The sequence below is a fragment of the Lathamus discolor genome, chromosome Z, assembly GCF_037157495.1.
Source record: "Lathamus discolor isolate bLatDis1 chromosome Z, bLatDis1.hap1, whole genome shotgun sequence".
Lineage (NCBI taxonomy): Eukaryota > Metazoa > Chordata > Aves > Psittaciformes > Psittacidae > Lathamus > Lathamus discolor.
In genome coordinates, this window is record NC_088909.1 from 64,619,125 (window position 1) to 64,645,209 (window position 26,085).

The window sequence follows — 26,085 nt, forward strand, 5'->3', positions numbered from 1 at the left end:
AGATGGAGCCACAAGGGGAAAAAAAGATTTGAGTGAAGAATTTTGGAAGGGAATAATACTAAAATAAATTTGCTATAAAAAAATGCTCCATATGATTGTTGAAAAATTAAAGCAAACAGTCCTGTAATGTATCATCTGTTAGTTGAACATGTGCTCTCATTTGTATGATCTGTACACAACCAAAGTAAATTACAATAAATTAGTAACAACTATTGACAGCCTTTACTTAATTTGGTGCTGTATCCCCTTATTTAAGCCCTCACCCTAATATTTGAAAGGGTGAAAAATATCAACTTTCAGGATGTTTAATATTGTACTTTCTCAAAAAGTAAAATTAGAATAGACCTGTTGGACTGGATGTGGGAATCAGGAATATGGTGATTTAAGATCTTCGTAGAGTTGGTTTGTCAATGCAGACAGTTCCTTTCTGGAGATCAGGTGGAGTGTGAAAGGGAAAAGATCTTAAGATCTTCCCGAAGGATATTAAGTAGTAGCAACACTCTTCAAACACTCTTCACTAATCCGTTGAAGACTAATAGAGATGCTTAAGCAAATCCACAGTTTACCCAAATTTTCCAAAGCACATTACTTCTGATTATTACCAAAAACCATTACTTTGCCCTGTTTCAGAGTGCCTTATCACTTGTGGGGTTTGTGGTGTTTCCAGGAGATGAGCTAGATAGTGAGGCTTTAAATATGTTTAAATAGGTTGCTTTTTTTAATATAGTCATATGATTGAGCTTTTGTAACTACAACTATGCTTGTTGAAGACATACTGTTTTAACAGTATAGAATGCTTTGTATGCTCCAGTTTCAGCTTGTCACAGGATAAGGATGTTCTTTTTGAAGATGATTTTTTTTTCCCTTAGATTATATATATTGCAATATGGATTGTACAGTCCAGTAACCTAGTGCTGAATGTACTCTGGCACTTCGAAGAACAACAGGAGAAGTGATGCAGTAAGAGGATCAAATTATTTTTATCCTTTTGTCTGTTCCACTTTTATGATGACAAAAATACAACATCGGGAGTCTGAAGCTCAGTCTAAAATCATCAGTTCAACAAGTTTTTTGGCTCCATCAGATCTTCCTGCTTCATAAAGCATATTAAAAGGAGGAGTGCGAGCAACCAGGAGCGCGGCGAACAGAGTGGGCAAACAGAGCAGGACGAACAGAGCGGGATGAGGCAGTTTGCGCGGGCAGGTGAGCGGGATGGTGAGCACCCATCGTATGGCCAGGGCCCGGTCTGGGAGCTCTGCTCTGGCTGCCCCGGCGGTGGCCGGCATAGGCACCCAGACAGAGCAGATGAGAGGGGAGGCTGCAGTGCAGAGCTCGGAGTGTAGAGGGTGCCTGCACTGGTCTGGTGAGGGAAAGGTGCACGATGGGCAGGGCTGCGCTTGGTGCTCCCTGGTGGAGGTCCTCCTGCAGCGGGTGACTGAGCTGCGGAATGCTGTTAGCAGGCTTCAAGATGTCAGGGTGGCTGAGAGGAAGTGGGGCTGCTTGCTCCAGCCCCATACTGTGCAGGGGCCTCAAGCTTCCCCTCCAGCTCATGAAGGAAAGAAGGAGGCCACCAACCCGGGAACTTGGGAATTAGTGACAAAGAAAAATAACAAAAGAAGGAGGAAAAGGACAATTAAAGGCAAGGGGCTTCCTCCTAAATCTGTTCTCCCCACGCAGAACTGCTTTGCTGTCCTGCAGGAGACTAACGAGGAAATGCACTAGCACCACAAACAGCCGGATTATGCACGGGTAAGGATCTCTGCTGGCGCTACAAAGAAAAAGTGGCGGGTCGTAGTAATAGGGGACTCTACTTTGAAAGGGACGGAAGCACTCATCTGTTGGCCTGACCCCGTCTCGAGGGAGGTGTGCTGCCTACCGGGAGCACGGATCAGGGATGTTACAGAGAGGCAGCCCGCTCTAGTAAGTTCCACGGACTATTACCTGCTCCTGGTGATCCATGTGGGTGCTAGGGATATAGGTAGTAGTAGACTGGGGACCATAAAGAAAGACAACAGAGCCCTGGGAGAGGTGGTTAGGGGCTCCGGTGCTCAGATAGTCTTTTCGTCAATTCTCCAGGACACAGGGGAGGACCAAGAAAAAGCTAGGAGGATTGGCCAGGTTAATAAATGGTTGAAAGGGTGGTGTCATAGTCAGGGGTTTGGCTGTCTTGAACACGGGACTGAAGTTAGTAGGCCAGGTCTACTGGGGGCTGGTGGAGCTGCTCTGGTAAAGAAGGGGAAGAGCAGTTTTGGTAGGAGGCTTGCCAGACTGGTCAAGGAGGCTTTAAACTAGATGTGTTGGGGAAGGGGGGCATCATTCCATCCCAACACACCCAGTCAGTTGCCAGAACCTACAATAACTGCTCGGAACAATGTACATATATACCGGCTGCTCCAGCCAACGAGCCGGCTCCAATTGGAGCTCATCTCAGATGCCTCTATACAAACGCCCGAAGCATGGGGAACAAACAAGAGGAATTAGAGATGTGTGCACATCTACGGGGGTATGATACAATAGGCATCACAGAAACATGGTGGGATGGCTCCTATGACTGGAGTGTTGGAATGGAAGGTTACAGGCTCTTTAGAAAGGACAGGCCTGGCAGGCGGGGAGGGGGAGTTGCCCTTTATGTTAGGGATAGGCTGGAGAGTATGGAACTCTGTCTGGGGGCAGGTGAGCAGTTTACAGAGAGTCTGTGGGTCAGGGTTAAAGGGAAAACAGCCATGGGAGACATTACTGTGGGAATCTGTTACAGGCCACCTGGTCAAGGAGAACCTGTGGATGAAGCACTCTACTCTACTCTAGACAGATAGGAAAAACCTCACGCTCGCAGGCCCTTGTTCTCATGGGGGACTTCAACCACCCTGATATCTGTTGGAACGATGGCACTGCACGGCACAAGCAATCCAGGAGGTTCCTCGATTGTGTGGAAGACAACTTCCTTCTGCAAGTAACAGAGGAGCCGACAAGGAGAGGTGCCATGCTTGACCTTGTGCTCACCAACAGGCAAGGGCTTGTTGAGAATGTGGTACTCCAGGGCAGCCTTGGATGCAGCGATCACAAGATGGTCGAATTTGAGATCCCTAGGACAGTGAGAAGAGCGTGTAGCAAGCTCACTGCCCTGGACTTCAAAAGAGCAGACTTTGGCCTCTTCAGGAACCTGCTTAGTAAGGTTCCATGGCATATAGCCCTGGAGGGCAGGGGGGGCCAAGACTATTGGTTGATATTCAAGGATCACCTGCTACAAGCTCAGGAGTGCTGCATCCCAACTAGAAGGAAGTGCGGCAGGAGGGCCAGGAGACCTCCTTGGATGGATAAGGAGCTGCTGAGGAAAATTCAAAGGAAAAAAGAGGCTTATAAAAAACGGAAGCAAGGACAGGTGGCCTGGGTAGAGTACAGGGATGTTGTCCAGGAAGCTAGGGACCAGGTTAGGAAGGCTAAGGCCCAGTTAGAATTAAACCTAGCCAGGGATGTTAAGGGTAACAGGAAGGGATTCTACAGGTACGTAGCAAACAAAAAACAGACTAGGAACAACATAGGCCCCCTCAGGAAGCTTTCAGGAGAACTGGCTACACAGGATTTGGAGAAGGCTGAGGTTCTGAATGGCTTCTTTGCCTTGGTCTTCACTGGCAAAGGCTCTGACTGCACCACCCAGGTCTTAGAAGGTAGACGCAGGGACTGTGAGAATGAAGACCTTGGGCCCACTGTAGGAGAGGATCTGGTTCGAGACCATCTGAAAAATCTGAACGCACACAAGTCCGTGGGACCTGATGAAATCCATCCGTGGGTCCTGAAGGAGCTGGCAAATGAAGTTGCTAAGCCACTGGCCATCATATTTGAAAAATCATGGCAGTCAGGTGAAGTTCCCGACGACTGGAAAAAGGGAAATATAACCCCCATTTTCAAGAAGGGGAAAATGGAAGACCCAGGGAATTACAGACCAGTCAGTCTCACCTCTGTGCCTGGCAAAATCTTGGAGCACATTCTCCTGAAAGGCATGCTAAGGCACATGAAAAGGAACAAGGTGCTTGGTGACAGCCAGCATGGCTTCACTAAGGGGAAATCCTGCCTGACCAATTTGGTGGCCTTCTATGATGGAGCTACAGAACTCATGGACAGCGGTAAAGCAGTTGATGTCATCTACCTGGACTTGTGCAGAGTGTTTGACACTGTCCCACACCACATCCTTGTCCCTAAATTGGAGAGATATCAATTTGATGGATGGACCACTCAGTGGATAAAGAACTGGCTGGATGGCCGCACACAAAGAGTTGTGGTCAATGGCTTGGTGTCCGGCTGGAGACTGGTAACGAGTGGTGTCCCTCGGGGATCAGTGTTGGGACCGGTCTTGTTTAACATCTTCATCGCTAACATAGACAGTGGGATTGAGTGCGCCTTCAGCAAGTTTGCTGATGACACCAAGCTGTGTGGTCCGGTTGATATGCTGGAGGGAAGGGATGCCATGCAGAGGGACCTTGACACACTTGTGAGGTGGGCTGATGCCAACCTTATGAAGTTCAACCATGCCAAGTGCAAGGTCCTACACCTGGGTTGGAGCAATGCCAGGCACAGCTACAGACTGGGCAAAGAAGAGATTCAGAGCGGCCCTGCGGAGAAGGACTTGGGGGTGCTGGTCGATGAGAAACTGAACATGAGCCGGCAGTGTGCGCTCGCAGCCCAGAGGGCCGGCCGTATCCTGGGCTGCATCAAAAGGAGTGTGACCAGCAGGTTGAAGGAGGTGATCCTGCGCCTCTACTCTGCTCTCGTGAGACCTCACCTGGAGTATTGTGTGCAGTTCTGGTGTCCTCAACATAAAAAGGACATGGAACTGTTGGAACAAGTCCAGAGGAGGGCCACGAGGATGATCAGGGGACTGGAGCACCTCCCGTATGAAGACAGGCTCAGGAAGTTGGGTCTGTTCAGCCTGGAAAAGAGAAGGCTGCATGGAGACCTCATAGCAGCCTCCCAGTATCTGCAGGGGGCCTATAGGGATGCTGGGGAGGGACTCTTTGTCAGGGACTGTAGTGACAGGACAAGGGGTAATGGGTTAAAACTTAAACAGGGGAAGTTTAGATTGGATATAAGGAGGAAATTCTTTCCTGTTAGGGTGGTGAGGCACTGGAATCAGTGGCCCAGGGGGGTTGTGAGTGCTCCATCCCTGGCAGTGTTCAAGGCCAGGTTGGATGAAGCCTTGGGTGATATGGTTTAGTGTGAGGTGTCCCTGCCTATGGCAGGGGGGTTGGAACTAGATGATCTTGAGGTCCTTTCCAACCCTAACAATTCTATGATTCTATGATTCTATGATTCTATGAAACCGAGTATTTTGCAACACTACAGATGTAACTATGTAAGCATGCCGCAGATTTTAACTTGGAAAAACGATAACTTGAACCTTACTTTCCATGGTGATTTGTCTTTACATTATGGTGCTGTTGCACTGGTTGTTAATACTGTGTCTCTTCTGTGAATGAGCAGAGAATTTTGGTATTCACAATGACATCTTTGGAAGCATTAAATGCATATACAAGCACTTTAAGATGGCAGAATGTAATTAGAGCTGTGAGTTTGACAGTAATTCCTACAAAATTACAATATTTTCATCGTGCAGAAGGCAAAACTAAATGAAATGGATATTGTTAGCGTCTGCTAACCATGATCAGAGTTTTTTGAGATGGTTGGCTGTCATATTTATGAAGCTCTGAGTGAGATCTATAGCTGTGACTGATTGTGCCCTACCATTCAATTGCTGGATCTCAATCTGCCACATTTATAATTTAGCATTATGGAGGATGCCTCTCCCTGCAGCTCAAAAATCAGGGGGGAGAGGAGTGCAAATTCACTTTAGTCATTCAAACAGGACTGCTCTAGAGCAGTCATACATGCAACCGCATATATGTCCTATTATTTGGAAAGCAACTATGAAGTGTTTTCCCAGTGCAAATAATTGCCAGGGACAGAATAAGTTCCTTGAATTCAATTCTCCTTCTCCATTTAGGATTAGGAAAAGTGCCACTTTAGTTGTGTTCCTGCAGATGCTCTGGTGACCTCCTTGCTTCTGTTGTACCCTGTTCTGAGTATTAACTGCAGGCTTTGCTGCACGCATGAGATACTAGCACATGTGCCCTGGAGTTGAAAGAAGATTCATAATTTGAGATGGTATAGGTAATTTGAAGAAATTCTTGCATTCTTCTAGTTTTCCATGCATTTCTGTCAGTGCACTAAAGAATACGTACACATCATAAGGGTGAATATGTTTATTTCTCAGTCAGTAGAATCATGGACTGGTTTGGGTTGGAAGGGACCTGAAAGCTCATCTAGTTCTAACTCCCCTGCCATGGGCAGAGACACCTTCCACTGGAAAAGATTGCTCAAAGCTCCATCTGACCTGGCCTTCAACCCTGCCAGGGATGGGACAGCCGCAGCTTCTCTGGGCAACCCGTGCCAGTGCTTCACCACCCTCACAATGAAGAACTTCCTAGCATCTCATCTATAGGCCGGAATTTGTATTTACTCACTTACTACTTTCCAATCATCACAGGTATCCTTCCAGGATGGTTTAGCTCTGTGTGAAGCCCCCTGCACTACAGGACTTTCTTGGACAGTAAAATTTCATTTTTTTTTTTTTTATTTCTTATGGTCCATAAGAGGTATCACTGAAATATTAATAGTGAAGATGATGATTAGAAGGAAGATAATGGTAGCACGGCCCGAGTTTGGTTTTAAATTAATCCAGAGGCTTTGATTTGCTGGGTTAAAACAAGTGTTCTGAAGCACACAAAGATTTCTGTAATCTTCTACTATTCATGCATCACTGTTAATTAAGGGGCTTCATTGGACTTAGCCCGCTCCTCAGAAATACTGTAATTAACTGAGAGAACTGTGTATCTGCTTGCTTCTGATCTTTATCTTAGATATTCTACAAAGAAAATCCTATCCTAGTGAATAGTGAGCAGCAAAAGATTTAATGGGAGAACTAAAATACCGTTCCATTATATACTTGCACAAAATGTAGTTTTGTTCCTTAATTTATTCATTTATACATTACCTACAAAAGATTTGTTACCCTCTCACAATGCAAGTAAGAAAAGTAGAAGTACCTCTTCTGAAATGTTTATAATGTAGGATCCATCTGCAATAAATTCAGATTTCTGGAATTTATATATATATATGTTTTCCCATCAAACATATAGATATAAAATACGTTTTTGCATAAAAATATATATTATATAAATATATATAGTCCCTCTATATATTCCATATATATATTATATATATAAAAATATATAGAGAGTATATATAATATATATGGAATGTATATCTATTTTCCATACATATATATGTGGTTTCCATAAAAAATACATGCATATTTTTATGCATATGTTTTTCCATACAACATGTAGACCTGCAGCTTCAGGAACATGTTTTTTGGCCGAGGAGACAGGGTATTTTGCTTTGGTGGGGTTTTGGGGTTTTTGTTTTTTTGTTTTTTTTTTTTTTTTGTTGTTTATTTGTTTGTTTTTGTTTCTGTTTTTGTTTGGTTTTTGTTTTGTTTTTTATTGGTTTGGGTTTTTTTTTTTTTCACATTTGCTTAGTTCTGTTTTTGCAGTTGCATTCCATGTTTTTGCCTTTGTTTAGTCAATTATATTTGGCTCAGGAAATGTATTGTTACACTATATACACTGACTAGATAGCTTCCTGTATTCATATTTTTAAACTGTCGATGGTTTACAAGGAAGAGGCAATAAGTGCTTTTATTTTTCCTGTCACCATTTTCCAAGACTTGCTGAAACATCCTCAAAATTGTTTAGCTGTCAATAAGTTCTTTGTCAGGGATTTTGCTTTTTGGAGTAAAATAGATAAATGATGATACCTTCTCAGGCTTCCTCTTACTAAATAGCGTGTGGGACAGAGCAGAGGTTTCAGCTATGAGAATACAAAAACCTTAAACACCATTCAAAGTGTTTGGACATTCCAGGTATTTTTAAAGTACACTAAGCTGTTAGGTGGACAAGCTGCTCACCTACCTATAATTATATATATATAAAAAAACAACTCTGCTGTGCTAGTCTCCTAGAGAATACTTTAACAGCTTTTTGCCACCTGGGGAAATAGGAGGAGGAAGGAGGAAAAAATATCTCTTAAAAAAGATTCTAACTACAGAAGGAATGATGATTAAAAGGCCACCGAGTTGCTTTTCACAGAAGCAGCTAATGAGAAGATCTGAATTAGGGCAGAGAAATATACAGCTTGTTTAATGATTAGATGGAATTTGTTTGTTCCAAATGTTATTCAAACATTTGAACTGTTAATATGCAGATAGCTTCAGTCTGAATTACTTGAGCAGGCAGTCACTAAATGTAATTCAGCTGTGGTAGAATCTAATCAGCCCTCTGTTGCTATCTCTTTCCATAGCTTGTAGAGTTTAGAATGACTAGGTTTCTAACTTAAGCTCCTCCACTAAGTGCCTAAAATTAGGTGTGTTGCAAATGGATGTAATGGACATGCCACTCAATGACAAAACTAGCTTTGAACCTGGAAACTCCCACCTGCAATCTGTGTATTAACTTGTTAGAGACATGTGCTATATATGGGTGGGATAAAAACAGTTCTGCTGTTTATGGTCATGTTGCATTTCTGGTAAGATGCAATAATTATACTTGAGATGGGTTTCTGTGGCTATTTTAAACACATTGAATTCTCACTGACATATCTGAACTTTCCAAGCAATAGATCTCATTCATCACCTTAATTTGTTGTTCTGAAAGACTTGTGTTGGTCAACCTCTTATTATCTAGGAAGTGTTTTTTCACAAATGCCACAAATCAGGAATTACAAAAGCTACTTGATTGCAGCCAGCTTTTTTAAAATGGAAAGTCTTTGTTGGTTGTTTTTTTTTTTTTTTCTTCTGTGCCAGTAACATTGAGAGAATATCCTCTTTGCCATAAAACATGCAGTCAAAAGTCTGGCTTCCAGCACTGTCAGCAGTACCCTTTTTTCAAGTCAGTAACCTTTTCTGGGCTAAACCCTGAAATGAACCTATCATGGATATGACTAGTGTTTTATGACCTGCTGGTGATAAATGGAGACTTAGTCTTGTGTTACTCTTCCATTCCACTTAATCGTTTTGCAATTTTGAAACAGTAGTGGGACGTTAATATTGTATTCCTTATTAACATTAGAAAAACTATTTTCTCCTCAGTAATGTCATGAAGTTGTTAATATCACACAAATGTGACCTTACCGAGGAGCTAGATAATCCTGGATCCCAACATAAATAATGTTTACTGTTCTAAGGTAATTTATCACTATGTTAATTAATTTCCTTTAAAATACAAGGCAAATGTTTTACAACACTGGTAACCATTAGTACTACATCACTGGAACACAGAACGATTGTTTAGATTAATTATATCTCATGTTGTCCTGTTATAGCAATACATTTTTATACTAGGAGTTCAGTGAAAAGGGTGACCAATGAAGAGCACAAAGGAGAAACTTTGCCGTTTTAATTTTTCAGTATTTTTCAATTTCAGATTCTCTCCAGTGCTCTCCTTACCTTTAACGCAAGTGGAGGAGGAGCAACCTGTTACTCAGACTTTTGTACTGGTTCCTAATTCTGTATTTGATAGCAGTGTGCTTTTGAAAGGACCATTCTCATCTATGGGAGCTTTTTCACACTCTGTTTAGTATAGCAGTAAGATAACTTTGTTGTGTTTTATGAATTTTTCCAATAAATTGTTTAATGCTTTGTTGCAGTTTGCAAGCAGGGAACAGTTTCTTTTTAAGAACAAATATTAACTATTTTTAATTTTTATTTTTCATTTTTTTTTCTATGAATAGTCTTTGAGAATATTTCCAAGTCTCTGTTAAGAGACCTAGTTGCCCTGTCCAAGGTAAAATAACCTGCTTTCCTTTGAGGATTTTGATATTTTTAAGTTTACCAATTATTTCTAAATTAAACTTATCCTATTCCAACCATTAATATATTTCCAAATTTCTGCAGAGTCTTTTGCTAATTTATTCTTCAGATACATTTCTGCTCTGATTTTTCTTTTCCTTCCTTCTGCTTTCATCTTCTTTTTAACAACAGCTACGTAATTCTCTTTTAATCTGTGAGGACCTTAATTCTTTTTCTCATGTGCATCCATTTTTTTTCTGCAGATACCATTTTCCATTACTTCTCCAAGGAAGCATATTTAGTAACAAGGTTTGTAGTTTTTGAATCTCCTTAGGTTCTTTTTCAGTTGTTTGGGTTTTTCTTTTTTTTTTTTTTTTTTTTGTGATAAGAAACTAGTTTTTTCTCATGCTTATGTGCTTTAAATCTGTGGACAGTGTTTTTGGATTACTTCTGTCTTTCATGTCAAAATAAAATGAGTTTTTATTTTGATAACATTTGAAACACTCAAATTTGTCATTAGGGGATTCTTCAGCTTTCAAGACTTTTTTACAGGTTCGTTATTTTTCATTAGAAATGAAAGTTAAAATCCTCATCAGTTGTGCCTGTGCTTGGATATAAGATATGAAGCTGTAACATCTGCTACTAAGAGTGATGTAACTGATCTGATATTTAAAAATGCCAGAGTGAGTAGGTAGTTGTGGGAGATGAGATGAATACTTCAGCAGGTGCCTTGCTTTCCAGTAACCATGGACCTTAATATGGGATTATAGATATCTGACTTTTTAGCAGTTATTGGTTGATTTTTTCACTAGGGTCTTTGAGTTTTAACCTTTTGGATATGCTATACAGATATTCAAACAAGCAAGCAATCATGCTTAACAGAGTAGTTAACAGGCATATGAGTTATCAAGCCAAAGATAGAATTCGCAGTGAGTAAATACGGGACAGAAATAGGAATGTGAAGGCAAAGGAATCTATTTCAGAGTAGGGAGCTGTTCTTCTGCTTTAAAATACCTCAGGAACAAACAGAAAAAAAATAGGGTTGTTGGTTTTTTTTGGGGGGGGAGGGGTTATGGCTTTTTTTTTTTTTTTTTTTTGCTTCACAGCTAAGGTTGCTTTGCTGTAGATTTTACACCTTTCAGTGTTCATTTTATTGGAATATTTCTTTTCAAGATTTTTGTACACCAAATACTACAATGTGTTGCATTTGCTTTGCTTTGCCAGTTTAATGAATACTTTTATTTGGTATGAGTTGGGTTTTTTTTCAACTGAGAGTGATCATTAACAACACTTGGGAGATCTAAGCTGAAGAGAAAGTGAAATCATTTCACTTTAAGGCTAATACTTGCTATTTTTATTGCACCCAAAGGAAGAAATTTTACGAGAAACAGTTTTTTTGTGTCATTGCAGCATTAGTCATAAGAGCTACAGCATTAACTAAAGCCTACATATACACCTAGAGTGTAGCATTTTGCTCTTGTATGCTGATGCTGTTCGAGTCCTCTCATTGTTGCCTTGAATGCAGTTCAATTCAGCACTGGATGCTGCAGTCTTCTATTGTGGTGCAGGTCACGTAGCCGTGAATGAACAAGATTGCATGAATAATGTGCTTTTTATTCAGCGATTGGATAAAAATGAATGTCCTCAACACCTACGTACATCCAATCTCCACCACTTCCTGTGTGCTTATTCTTCTTGAAGCTTTAATTATTTATCCTTGGAGAGAATTTGAGTTACAAGTAGTCACGACTCAGTCGGTTAACCCTACAAACACCAGAACCAATCTCCATGTCAAGTACGGTTGAATGTCTTGTGGAATCAAATGTTGATTTTGAAGTGTATGACTCCCTGTTAACAGAAGAAACCTGTCATCCTTAAATACTACATATTTTTAAATCTAGTGCTGTCTTTAATGAAATTAATAATGGTCTAATATTCTTGCTAATTTCAAGAGGTAGTCTTGAAATATGCTTTAAACACTGACATTGGCATTCTCCAATGAAAACGCAGTTTCAGGAGAGAATGGTCAAGTAAGGGGGAAAGCAACATTAGTTAGCAAGTTGAAATATGTGCATAGTTTCCCATCATACAATATTGCATAGTGATGAAAAAAAATATTATGTAAGATGTCTGCTGATTTTGCTACTTGGTATTTGTAAAGCGTTCAAATTACAGCAAAACTGTGTGCATAGTAGGGGTCAGCATATCAATATGCATCAGGTGAAAAAGAGCCTTAGAAATAAAATGCTTCTTTGTTTTGGTTACATATAAAAAGGGAGGGAAAGCATGTGTGTGTATATAAATATATATACACTTTGTCTACTCGATCTGAGGGCAAGAGGATTATCAAAGAAACAGTAAAATTATTTTTCATATAAGCATTTTGTTTACTAAAAATATTCGTTATGTGGCTGCATTTTAGACACCAGTGCTAGAAAGGCCAACATTAAGCTACATCGCCAGAGCTTGTTTTTGCTAAGTATGTTGGCTCCCCTGCCCACTGCTCTCCCTGGCAATAGTGCCCTGCACAGCCTCAGAATTCTTTTCATTCTTCTTTCAGTGAGGGCTTCCACAATTTTACATCAAAATTAAAAGTAACGGCATAATATTGTTAGTCATGGGGTCCATAATCGGGATCCAGAAACTCGGGTATGCTTTTACCTGTAGATTGTGCCCTTCCTCTGTTGGATAATGTTACTATATTATCTGACTGGACTGCATGAATCGTGGCAACTGGGGACAAATCTGTCTATAACATTAGGCTGCATAATGTAGGAGTATGCCCAGTGCTGGTAGCTACTAACATTTTTAAGCCTTGAACCTAGAAAACCACCACATCTCCCCATGCTAAGAACAGACTTGAAAGTGTAATGTGAGGTGGTTTTGTTTTGTGCTTTTGCTTGCAAACATTTGGGTGAGGTAATTAGATTACATTAGCAATTTACCCTGAATTTTGACAGTCCCTCTAAATTTCTATTAAACACTAGGTGTTTTCCTTGAAAGTAACACAGTGGTCCATTGAAGAATTAACTCTCAGAAGACATGTTCCCTGTGCTGTGTGAAAGATTAGAGTAGGTATTAACAGTGGCTCCTTTTTACCTTTTGTTCTAGGCATTATTAACTGTGAATATTAGGGGTAAGCTTATTTCAAGCATGTAGGTAAACTGCAAATTCCATGGTGTCATATTTAATGCTGTTGAAGTGGATGTCCAACTGAACAGCTGGACCAGTTGTGGGGACCTGCCAAAATACTGAGGGATCCTGAGGTTTGTATTCTAATTCATGATAGTAATCATGGTCATAGTGAGGTGGGTCTTTGGTGTGTGAGCTGAACTGGTTCTAATTGCTTTAGTATGTGGAACTGGGCAAATCAGCAAACTCAGATTTTCAGTTTCTGAGTGTTAGCATGAGAGATACTAACTGAGATAACCATAATAAAAAGACGTGTACCAAAGTACAGTGGTATGCTGAGGTACTGTGATTTTTTTAAGCAGTTACGACAGGTTTATCCCCGTCTGCATGAAGACACAGATGAAAGGTAGGTTGGTATATTTTGTGAGATAGATCAAGGGCATATGAACAGTCTCAGGATTTTAGAGAACAGAGAATATGGTCTGAAGCTCCAAACTTAGATTAGCAAATCATTGTTTCTTCTAAATGCAAACACTTCTCTGTGGCATACTGTGAAGTCTTTTCACTCCAACATATTGACAGCAAAACAACTCCTGCTACTAACCATGTTGGTTGTATGGCCCATGTCTTTGATGTTATCTGTGAAGTAATATCCCTAATAATACATGGAGCATGTTTATTAAAAGCATTAGATTTTAAGTTTTTGTTATGAAAAATTCACCTCTTTTTTTTTTTTTTTATTTTTTTATTCATCCTTTTGATCTGTTTGCTGCTTCATAGCTACAAAACAATTTTGTGGACATAATTAAAAATTACAAAAGAATGAACCATATTGATCTTCCCTACACTGCTCATGCATCCATCCTTTTCCTTAAGTGATGGAAACATCATCTCTGCTGCAAAGGAGCGGCTCAAAGCTGAAGAAGACGTATTGCCTATAGGTGACTATAGACTACTTCATTTCAAAAGCATGTAAAGCTGATGCAGCAACTGAAGCAGGGTTGCTGGTGCGTGCAATATGCTTCTAAACAGATGAGACAGGTGAGCAGGACATTGCTGCCTTCTTGAACAGGATTAAGTTGTGGTCTTATGTTCTGATGGCCCACACTTCTCACTGCAGTAACATGGCCTTATAGGGACTTAGATACAAGTTTTTCATTCTCCTTACTGCCTCTTTTAGGTGTGATTAGCACGTTGGTGATCTAGTTGCCCATAAATCCTAATGCTCTAGTGAGAGTTAATGTGCTTTGTAGAAGGGAAAAAGCTCTTTCCAGCTTCTTTTGCAGCTTGGACAGCAGAGGGCAGGTGTTAGTTTTGCGTGACTGAACTCTTATTGTGTGGAATGGCTGTGTGTGTACATGGGATGAAAGTGTCTGCATGTTACGAGTTACAAAGATGTAACATAGACCAGTTAAATATAATTTATGCTTTCTCCTGCACATAGGACTTGTTTAAAAAAAAAAAAAAAAAAAAAAAAGAAAAAGAATTTTCTGCTTTTTCACAAAAGACTTTTGTCCAAAAATGTTAAAATTGAAATGCTGCTGGCAAGATAAAAAAGGGTCAGTCCAGGAACATTACCATCTACCCACACATTGCTATACTGAAACGTCCTAATATAGTTTTTCTCTCATTGCACTGTTGTCATGGTGGTCTGTAAACATTCGTGTCGATATTAGAGTCACTGCACAGGAGGCAGATGTATATTTATTCTGACGCAGAATTTTGTGTAGTAGACTTATTTTGGCGTTATTGAGTTTTTAGTTTTTTTTTTTTGTAGCCACATGGCAATCCTAATGCTTGTATCTAAACAACAGATTTCTGACAGTTTAGATATGCTGGCCAGGCATATGTTGCTCAGGTGCTGTGCAAAAGCAGACTCTTAGTATTTACACAGTGTTATGTGCAAAATCATGGTTTTGCTGGTATAGCAAAATCTTGCATTTGGGTAACTTAGAGGAGTCAGCGGGACAAAGCACTGCCGTGGCATTGTTTTGTTAATCCTAGAGAGCTGAAGTGCCCCTAGTCGTGTTAAATTAAAGCATTAGCTTAAGGGTAATTGCAGTTTATGGTGGCCAGTAATAACTGTTGGAGAAGAGGCTTAACAGGTTAATTCAGTGGCACATAATAATTTCGTAACAGTATAGATCCTTACTCTTTCCTGTCTCAAAGTGAATAATAACAGCAGACAATCCATATTTATACAATGCTAACATGTTGACTGTAATGATAATGTACAGATAGTCTTGCAGATGTGCTGTAATGTAAACTTGCTGAACTACCTGGAGATACAGCAGTATTGTTGCTGGCAGGTATTATGTAAACTTACTGAACTACCTGGAGATACGGCATTACTGTTGCTGTCAGGTATTAAGAATTACGTCAGTTACACTTAGTGTAGGATCTTTCCTTCTGCTTTACTTCCATAACAGGCCTTCTCAGGATGTGTGGTAGCTTCAGCGTCTCTTTCTCCCATCTGGAACTGTGAGCTGGGATCAATGTCTGCCAGTGCCTGTGCACATGCATGTATACATGTCTGCGGATGCCTCTTCTGTATGACTGTACCCAGAAAGACGTTAACCATCACTTCAGGTCAGATAGCAAGCAACATTGGTACAAACAGGTACAGTGACTCACGCCAGCAGTTTGTACTACTGATATTCAGCATAAGACAGAGATGACCATTTATGCTCTCTATTGGGTTTCAGTTCTTACAATTTTGATTATACACTTTTCATTAGGGGAGGGGAAACACATGGATTTGGGAAAGTTCAGTATTTTTAGTTTACTGCTGTCTGCTCAGACAAGGTACAGTTAGCCCTGCCTGATGCCAGAAGATATAAATAAGAGCATTGTGCATTTCTGTACATCATCCTTTCTATTGGTGCTCTTCTTACCAGTATTTAGCCATCCTAATAAAGGGTAGGTAATAGATTATAAATCTTCTAATTTCTATACATACAAACACATATTTGTATGTATACTGTATAATCAATGCGTAATTTTTTGTTATTTGAAAAAGAAAATATTAATAAAACAATTTAAATGTCCATAAAAATAAACATACTTTTTGATTGGCAACCAATGGTATATTATTTATTTTAATAAAATAAACCTCATAGCTATTTTTCTGCATTTTAATCAGGTTACCTAAGAAATCTTGTACACAAATTCAGAAACGATTAAAAATGCCAGACTTCAATTTGGGTTGTAGGAAAAGTTGTGATAAAATTTCCCTCCTATTGAAATAAATAAGAAGCTCAGAACTTCATACAGTTTTTTTTAAAGCAACTTCACAAACCATTTTTAGGAAAATAAGATATAAGCAGAATAAAAAGATAAGATACAAACAGAATTAAAAACCAACCAGACAAAAAAACACCTACCAAAAACACAAGAACAAAAATAGGTACCTTACTACAAAGTAGAAAAGAGAACAACTGAATTATTAAATGCATCTCATGAATGAGAACCAAAAAGACACTGGTTTAACAAAGAAATAAATGACTGGCTTCTCATCAGAGAGAGACAGGAGGTGATCCTGCCCCTCTACTCTGCTCTTGTGAGACCTCACCTGGAGTATTGTGTGCAGTTCTGGTGTCCTCAACATAAAAAGGACATGGAACTGCTGGAACAAGTCCAGAGGAGGGCCACGAGGATGATCAGGGGACTGGAGCACCTCCCGTATGAAGATAGGCTGAGGAAGTTGGGGCTGTTCAGCCTGGAGAAGAGAAGGTTGCATGGAGACCTCATAGCAGCCTTCCAGTATCTGAAGGGGGCCTATAGGGATGATGGGGAGGGACTGTTCATCAGGGATTGTAGTGACAGGACAAGGGGTAATGGGTTAAAACTTAAACAGTGGAAGTTTAGGTTAGATATAGGGAAGAAGTTCTTTACTGTAAGGGTAAATGGATGAAGCCCTGGGTGATATGGTTTAGTGTGAGGTGTCCCTGCCCATGGCAGGGGGGTTGAAACTATATAATCTTAAGGTCTTTTCCAACCCTAACTATTCTATGATTCTATAATTTGTCAGTGAACTGATTGCTATTTGCTTTCCCCTCCAAATCTCCAACTTTTCTGATTGCTCAAAATAAAAACACTTGGAGACCCTTGGATGTTAATGCATACATGCCCAGAAGAGCTGCCATTTCCGTAAGTATGAGTGCATCATAGGACCAGAGGGAAGGTTATGGGCCTCTTGTTAAGGTATCCGTGATACAGTACAGTTTATCAACCAAGCGGTAGTTTGTGGACAGAGAGGAAAACATGACTGGAAGGTGTTTCTTTGGGAAGCAGAGACCCTGTTTAGGTGATACGCTGGCTGGAGTCTGGCTTTTGGTGCAGAAGGCTGTGGGTAGCTTGGGACAGAGAGAAAGAAGAAGAGTGCCTACAAAGGGCTGTGGCAGGTACAGGCAGCCACACAGACACGGCTGAGCTTTAGGCTGTATTTGAGAAATAAAGCCCTATTACACTGCTGCTATTTCTCTTTCTTACTTCAGGGACTGGCTTAGAGAAAGGAAAAATTTGCTGTAAAATGTGGGTTTTCTTAGGAGCAGGTCCCATGTTACAAAGTTGATTTAGTGCTGCTTTGCAGATTTTAATGCACTCCTCTGTCTGATCCTGCATTGCAAAAGCTTAGTGTCATGTTCAGATTTGGGTATTATCTGAGATCCATCTTTAATCTGAACTTCTGTAGTACGTTGACTTTTAACAATAGGCCCCCAGGAACCACGAATGGAGCAGAAGGAATTACAAGTTTCATTTTCTTCCAGATATTTCATGTCATATTTCACAGGGTAAAAGTGTGTTAAGATAGAATTGTTTCAGTATTTTCAGCTAACAAAAACTAACATCCTCCTAGTTTAGGATCAGCTTCTGGCTCAAAAGTGAAGCATCCACATGGAAATCTATAGGCTTATTTCAGACTTTAATTTTACATTCCGCTGATGTAACTTAAGTCGGAAGTTGATCATTAATGATTAATGATCACTGATTTTCAACAGTACAAATTCCAACAGTGTAGTTTTCCAAAGAAGTAACTTGCAGAGCTGCAAATAAGGCTCCCATTTACTGTCGCAGCCCACCCTTAGCAATAAGGTTGCCACGGAAACTGTGAAACTCTCAGAGAGAGAAAAGGGGTGAGAATGAAAGGGAGAAGGGGGCAATTTACAGCAGTTTTTTTCTGAAGTAAATCAACTAGAATTGTTAAAAATTAGGTTTGGGGTTTTTGGGGGTTGGTTTGGAGTTGTGGGGTTCTTTTGGTTTTTGGGTTGTTTTTTTTTTTTTTTTTTTTTTGCTAGGGGAGAGCCATAGCTTTTGCCTACAGTCCTTTGGACATGGAACTGCAGGAGCAAGTCAAGAGGAGGGCCATGAGGATGATCAGGGGACTGGAGCACCTCCCGTATGAAGACAAGCTGAGGAAGTTGGGGCTGTTCAGCCTGGAGAAGAGAAGGCTGCGTGAAGACCTCATAGCAGCCTCCCAGTATCTGCAGGGGGCCTATAGGGATGCTGGGGAGGGATTTTTCAGTAAGGACTGTAGCCATAGGACAAGGGGTAACGGGTTCAAACTTAAACAGGGGAAGTTTAGATTGGATACAAGGAGTAAGTTCTTTACTGTGAGGGTGGTGAGGCACTGGAATGGGTTGCCCAAGGAAGTTGTGAATGCTCCATCCCTGGCAGTGTTGAAGGCCAGGTTGGACAGAGCCTTGGGTGACATGGTTTGGTGTGAGGTGTCCCTGCCCGTGGCAGGGGGGTTGGAACTAGATGATCTTAGGGTCCCTTCCAACCTTAACTATTCTATGATTCTGTTTGGGAATTTTTTGGTTGGGTTTTTTTTTTTTGTTGTTGTTGTTGTTGTTTGGTTGGTTGGTTTTTTTTGTTGGAGTGGTTTTTGTGTAGGACGGTAACCAAGGTCTGATTCAAACACCCAGCATGGAAAAAAACCTGAGTGAGCCCAGTCTGTGGTTTTTTTTTCCTGCAAAATGTTTTGAAGGAGAGATACATAGTCATGGCTCTTCTTCATTACACTGATGGAAACTTCAGTGCCTTTCAGTCTTTCTACCAGTTATGTGATGAGTCTCCCATGAAATCACACGAACATGTAACATAGTCTGTGTGCAGGTACGTTGGAGACACAGAGGAAGACAGACTATGATGTAGTAAGTATGTACAAACAGAAAAGATAAAATCATTTAGATTTTTTTTTTATTAAAATAGCTACATACCTTCTTGAGAAGGTTAGATCATAATCCTTTTTAGTTTGTTTTGATTTTATCTTGTTTGTCTGTAATTACATCATCAGAGGTTGTCTTACATAAATAAAGCTGACTTAGGCTGATTAATACATGGATAAGAGATTTCTGGTATATATCTAGTTCATGCAAGGAAAGCTGGTATTTTCCCTTCTGAATTGACTGATGAAGAGAAGAAATGTCCCCACAGGATATTAGAAACCCTTATACTATCAAAATGCTGTCTCTTTATGTGAGGAATTGACCATTTGTGGTATTAAAGATTCTGCAAGATTATTTACTATAGCAGAGCATTAACACTTGTGTCCGTCATATTACAGTGTGAGAAATAGCATCCTATTTACTGACAGCTTAATGCTGCATCATAGTAACATTAATTGTTTAGGGCTTGTTGCAAAGAGGAATGTCAACTATGATGGCCCTATGCCTACTTTTTGTATGCTGCCATTAAAATTAATAGCATCTGTATTTAAGTTTGTCTGGCGTATTCACTGTTTCTTATAACTTAGCTAACCCAAATTCAGTTTGGATTTTTTCCCAAAGTCATTGTCTTTCTTATGTTCTTTTTTCTTTTTTTTAAATTCAGTTTAGTCCACAAACAATTTTACTGCCACTGGACCGAAGTTAAAACACAAATAGGCTTTCGGCAGAATTTTAACAATTTCTAGCACTTGTTTTTATAGAGTACCTAATTAACCAGAGTGTGCTCCTGGAACTAGATACTTTTTCTCATTCTGATTATATGATTAATATTTCTCCAAATATGGGTCACTAAAAGTCACCTTTTTTGCATTCAGGAGACTTTCTTACTACAGGTTGTGTAACGTAGCAGTTTTACTGCCTGTGTTTCCTCTTTATGGTGGTTTCACCATCTTACGCAGTTTATCTTGTGTATGGACAATGTCTCCTACCTTTGCACCTACAACAACTTAAATTCTTTTAGGTCTCATCTTAAAATGGAAAAAAGAAAAAAAGTAGTTTCTCCCTTTTCCTCCCTCTAATCTTGTCACCCTTCCCTTTGCTGCTAATAAAACTTACTTGCTTCTGAAGTATGGGCTACAGAGGTAGGTAAGATAGATATAGAAAGAAAAAAGGTGGCAGCTCGGGATGAGCCCCTGAGAGTCACTTGGAGGGTGAAAAGGAACAGTCACATGAGACACAAACTGTATTAGGGTGAGAGGAGGATCCGTGGGAAAATGGAACTGAAAAAACAACAGAGAAAAAAAAAGTCCAATAAAGAGGGAATGGTCAGGGAATGCCAAAACTACCAGTGGCTCATAAGAAGCTGTACTTCATCAGAGGCAGTGTACACCCTCTCATAATGTATGCATTGGTAGGATTATGTATTATTTTGCATTTATCAGCATTAAATTTCTACCTGTCATTGCATCATTGAGCCAATAATGAGCTTACTATTCCGTGGCCATTTGATACTCATGGTAGCAGTGTCTGGCTCATATCACTGTAAAAAGGAAAAAAAAAAAAAAAAAGGCTTATTTTCAACTTAGATCCTCTTTACTAGCTGACCTGGCATAGGTGCGTAGGTGCAGACAGATTAGAGAGAAAGGGTGACTTGAATGTCTTGCTTTCAGTTGTGCTATGATAATAGTTGTAACAATCTTGTTTAAGGCTTGCATGGTATAGTCAGTGTGCAAGCTACGGGCATGTTGTTGGAAATGTCAGACGCATTATAATGTTTGGCAATAGCTAGAATTAACTAGGTGCTATTTTTAATTGCAGTTTATGCCTATAACAATGTTTCCTAATTTTATTCATTATTTCCTGGAGTTGGATTTGAACCTGCTGCCTGTAGGGCAAAATTACTGACCTTTTCTAGTCTCAAGAACTATAAAAGGCAAGGTTTTAAAGCATTTAGTTCTTCCAGTTTAGGGATGGATTTATAAAGGAGATCAGCTCCCAGCCAGACACTGAAATAAGCACCAGTTTTCAAGCACCAGGTAATTCAGTGGCTACTACTCCCTTGCAATGTCTAATGTCAGATTTCCAGGAAAGCTCAACATCCATTGGATGTCTTGGTAGTGTTTCTGTGTCCAGTGAAGCAGTGTCAGAATCCGGTCCTTGGAGAATAAACATATGCTTCCCCCCCCACCCCCCAAAGATTTTTCTTTTTTTACTTTTTTTTTTTTTTTTCATCAGGGGTCTCTGAAGGCAAATTTGTAAAATCTGTGAATCTGCTGGTGCACAGGGAGAGCAATCGCACATCAAACGAAATGTGCGCATTCATGTTCCCATCCTGGATGTAAATGAACCGGCTGAATGAACACGTCGGGGAGAAACCCAGATCTGGCTTCCAGGTTTTCCTCACCTGCCGCCCCTGTGCACACCCCATGCATTTTTTTGGCAACACCCTCTCTTCCATGGGGGCTTTGCGACCCACCCTCATCTGCTCAGACGCCAGCTGCATTTCCCAGTGTTGCTGCAAAAACGGTGCCGCCTGTGCTGGAAATGGGATCTTCCACTATTTAGCAAGGCTTTGCTGAATGAGTCATCAGAGCCGGCTGGTATTGGCTAGGCTAGTGAGCACCCAAGGGATTGCCTGGCAGAGGCTGAGAGGCCTTGCTTCATTCACAGAAATGTGGGGATGCTAGCCAGCCCTTTCATTCACACGCACAGAAACTCATTCACATTTTGCAGTTTTGCTAGTCACTTCTAATGAAGAGAACTATTTGGGAGCAGAAGGGTTTTCTGGGCAGTAGAGTCACGTAAAAATAGGCTGCGATGTGTATATTTGCTGTTGCTATGCTAGGAGGATGAAGAGAGGAATGAATGCTGTGTGGATGCTGTAGCAGGTTCGCAGTGTGGTGATGAAAAGCTGTTCTGCAGATCACTAGAAACCTGCTTTTGCACTGACTAGGACATTGCCATTACTCATCACTGCTGGGATAAGAGGTGCTGACTTAATTTAATGTCATGAATATGCTAATTAAATACCTGTATTTGAGCTGGCTGTTTCACTGTATTTGCACTTTGTATACTGCAGCCTTTAGTCATGGGTGAGGGAAGGAATTCCACGGGATTTTTCCTTTAAATTGTGCTGCAATTAGTAATTTGTTTAAAAAGCAGCTTTGCACTATGCAAATTCTGTAGTCTGAATTTGTTTATAATGCAGTGTATTGTCCTACATGCAAATGATGTTTTGCAAAGATCACTTTATATAGGAAAGCCATACTGGGGCTTGTGATGGACATTGTGTATCACAATGCTGCACACATCTTGGGGTTTTTTTGGTTTTTTTTTAAAAAGTAAGAGAAATGAAATTCCTGTTTTCTGCATGTTTTCCTACTTCTCAGATCAAGTGCTTGTGGCTGACATTTATGCTTAATAAGACCTGGTGCATTTTTTTGTTTTTCATTACAGGATGTCTGTTTGCTGCTACCTGGACTTGTAACTGTTCTTTTAGCTTTTTTTTTTTCAGTTTTTCAGAATTACACCAAACATTCCAGTGAACTGGAGATCCTCTTAATGTTTTTATTTGGAGTGAATATCAGTGGTGAAAGAAAAAACATCTGTTAAGCCTGTTGTCGGACATCAGAAAAATACATTTCTTCACACATTGGTACTTATGTAATTCCTGCATTAAAATAGAAGGTTGTTGTGGGGTAACAGTGCAGAAGAATTTCTTTCTCTATCAAGAATTTGATGTAACAGTTTCTGTGAGAGACAGCAGTGACACAAAGGCACTTGTCTTTGGCTGCTTTTGTAGAAGAAAATGTGTATATCATTTAGTTCTGTCATCTGTTCTGAAAACCTTTAAGGTGTCAGTGTTTTGGAAGGGGGGAGGAGATACGTGTGTAAATACTATTTAGATATTTCCTATCTAATTGTGACTTCTTTATAGATTCACAGATACGTGAGGTGGAAGAACAGTGTGGTGTTTCATCAGGGCTGTCAATTCAGTTTTAAAGGTAATTGCCTGTGGTACCAAAAGGGTGGTTGTGGTGATGAGGAATTAAAGGTTGGAAAGAAATATCTGTTTGAGGAGGTAGGAAAAGGAAATTTGAGAATTGATTGGTGCTAGTGTGCTGTAAGTGGGTGGATGGTTTTCTTCTTTTTTTTTTCCCCCTTTTTTTTTTTTTTTTTTGCTACAGGAAGTGATTTGCAGTGTTCACTGAGCCTTTTGTTGAAAAGGGTCCTTCTCATTTGTGTGAGTCATGCTTTTGCTGTGAGCGAGTTGGCAGCTCTAAGCAGGACTGGGATCTCTGTCACAGAAAACTGTTACTTCACCCAACCTTCACGGGGAACCATAAGAAATTTCTTAAAAATACTTTTTTTTTTTTTTTGGTTCTTCCTTATACTCTTTTCTTTTTTACCCCACAACCTTGATATCTGTCCATGTTGTTATGAATCGCCTGCTATGTTAGCACAGGCATCTCCTGCGTTGGCATCAGATTTGCCAGAACATATGCAGGAAACCAGATAAAAGGGCATGCTTCAACGTACCAAGTATAACCGCTTCAGGAATGATTCAGTGACATCAGTTGATGATCTTATTCACAATTTGTCCATGAACAGCAAGGTCTCAGCAGTTTCTACGACTTCAACAACACCTTCGTACCTGGTCTCACCAGATGTGCTCCACAAGGACCATGAAGATGGACCCACCACCCTGTGCACCCTTATCCATAAAGTGTCCCACTTGAAACTCTCTAGCACAGGCAGCCTTTTGGGTATCAAAAATCTCTCCTCTGCAGTAAAGGAGCTTGCTGTCTCCAAGTTGCAGGGAAGCTCGAGTGCTTCTGGCTCAGCAGCAGGGGCTTCAGACAACACATGTAACCTTGTCTCTGCCACTTCGTGTTCTCAGCAGGACGTGAGCAAGATGAGTATGGGGAAAAAACCACGGTCAGAGGAAATACACCCGGGAGGTGAAGACTGGAATCAAAGTAGCAGCTTTGTCAGTAAACCCTCTCGGGGATGGCTGCACTCGAGTGAGAAGATCCTGGGACCTGGTGTGACGTACGTTGTGAAGGTTGGTCTGATTTCTTCCATTCTCTGCTTTTATCAATGAAAAATTCTCTGCTGGTTTTGATGACAGGCTAGACAGGCTGAAAGGATTGCTATTTTATATTCCCTTTTTTTGGTGCATAATGCATGGTATGCAAATGCAGGAAGGCAGATTGGGAAGCTGTGTTAATTCGTTAAATTAGAGCAAACCTGCAAATAGGATTTTGTCAGATAATGTGGTACAGCTGTGTAAGAACACTGTTTCTAAGCTAAAAGCTGGGTTTTTTTACTTTCTGGGGATTTTTTCTTTTTTTTTTTTTTTTTTTCCTTCTGATGAATTTAGGTTTTCAGTGTTACCTAGTTTACTGTATATATCTTGGATACATAGGCTTTCAATATGTCTGGTGCAATGTACAGGAGGAAAGAAAGACTCCTTGATGTGAGAAGAACTGTTAATCTTGCATGATATTTCAGTTTGAAAATACTGTAAGAACGTGTTTGTTTTTAATGTGAAATTATGTTTGAAATCTTAGAGCAGTAAGGCACAGGGCACAATTCTTACCATGTTCCACAAATAGAAATACTGTCGTGGGTACAGCAGAAAAAAGCAGCTTGTTTTACGTAATGGGAATTCAGCCACCTTAAATGTTAGTGTTCTTTTCAGTTCCTTGATACAGCATGTCAAGAGAAGAGAATTCTAAGTTTACAGGGTAGTATTTCCATATGTTTGAAAGTATTTTGAAAGGACCTGTTAAATTAGAGCTTTTGAGTGAAGGGTATGTGCAGTGGTTTTGTAGTCAGGTAAGACTGTGGTTACACCTTCCAGCACTGTGTGCAGAAAGTGTAAAAATAACGTTACTGTCCAGAATTTGTTCTTCTGTCCCCATGTTTTATTTACGAAGTGGCGTTTGAATCTTAAGTGTTAAACTGTATTGTAGCAGACTATTAATAAGCCTACAGGTCTATTTTTAAGCTCATTTTGGGTATAGAAGTCACAGTGTGACTTTACATTAAGATGCTTTAAAACTGAGTGATGGTTTTGTTGATTAACTCTCCCTGTTTTTTCTGAAATTTCATTATCAAAAACAGAGTGCACATTTGACAGTTGAAGCACTAGGAAGCAGTTTTTCTTTCTGTTAGTGGTGGTGGTAGATCGAATAAGTTGACCAATTCAGAGCACTATTGAAATTGTACTGTCTTTTACTACTATGAAATTTACCAGAGCTACCTTTGAAAACACAAACTGCTGCTCTGTTGCTGTTTGAGAAGTGTCTAGATGAAAATAACACACTGATGCTAGATATAGTAGTGTTGAGACCTCGAAGTTCTTTTGAATGGAAATATTCTGGTTAAGAAGGGGTCATTTGCCATTTTACCATTTAGTTTTTTATTATGCTTTAGGATATCGTAAGTAGGCAGATAATGACTGTGAGAATTCACTGCTGCTGTTTGTTTTACCTGAAGTGGTCATCATGAAGCAGGACAAACACAGTATCAATTTTCTGATTTTTTTTTCAGTGGTTGGCCTTCTGTATGCTAGAGGAAGCTGATATCCTTGAATTGGGAAGAGAATTAAAACTATATACAAGTGGACTTGCATTTAAAGTTAATGATTAACCCATATCTAACACTGATAGTAGAACAGATATTTTAATTAGTGTAGCTGTTGTCAAATACATGAAAGTGTATTTGTACACATTACGTGTATTAGAATTTTCAAAATAAATCATTAGCACTGTGCAACTTACGCTTTAGGTGTTTGTTAGTGTCATTAAAATATATGGAGTGCTGTTTCTATAAAAAAAAATAGAGTGGTGTCTTTAACTACATGCTCTCTGGCATATA

At 40.1% G+C, this 26,085-nt stretch overlaps 1 protein-coding gene across 1 annotated transcript in view; it reads left to right on the forward strand.

The window, feature by feature from the left end:
* Positions 1-23,725: 23,725 nt before the first annotated feature.
* Positions 23,726-26,085, forward strand: part of SHC3 (SHC adaptor protein 3) — a 55,266-nt gene continuing 52,906 nt past the window's right edge. The window contains exon 1 of the mRNA XM_065661975.1: positions 23,726-24,265. Within this exon, the coding sequence (XP_065518047.1) occupies positions 23,726-24,265 (540 nt within the window). The remainder of the gene's footprint in view (positions 24,266-26,085) is intronic.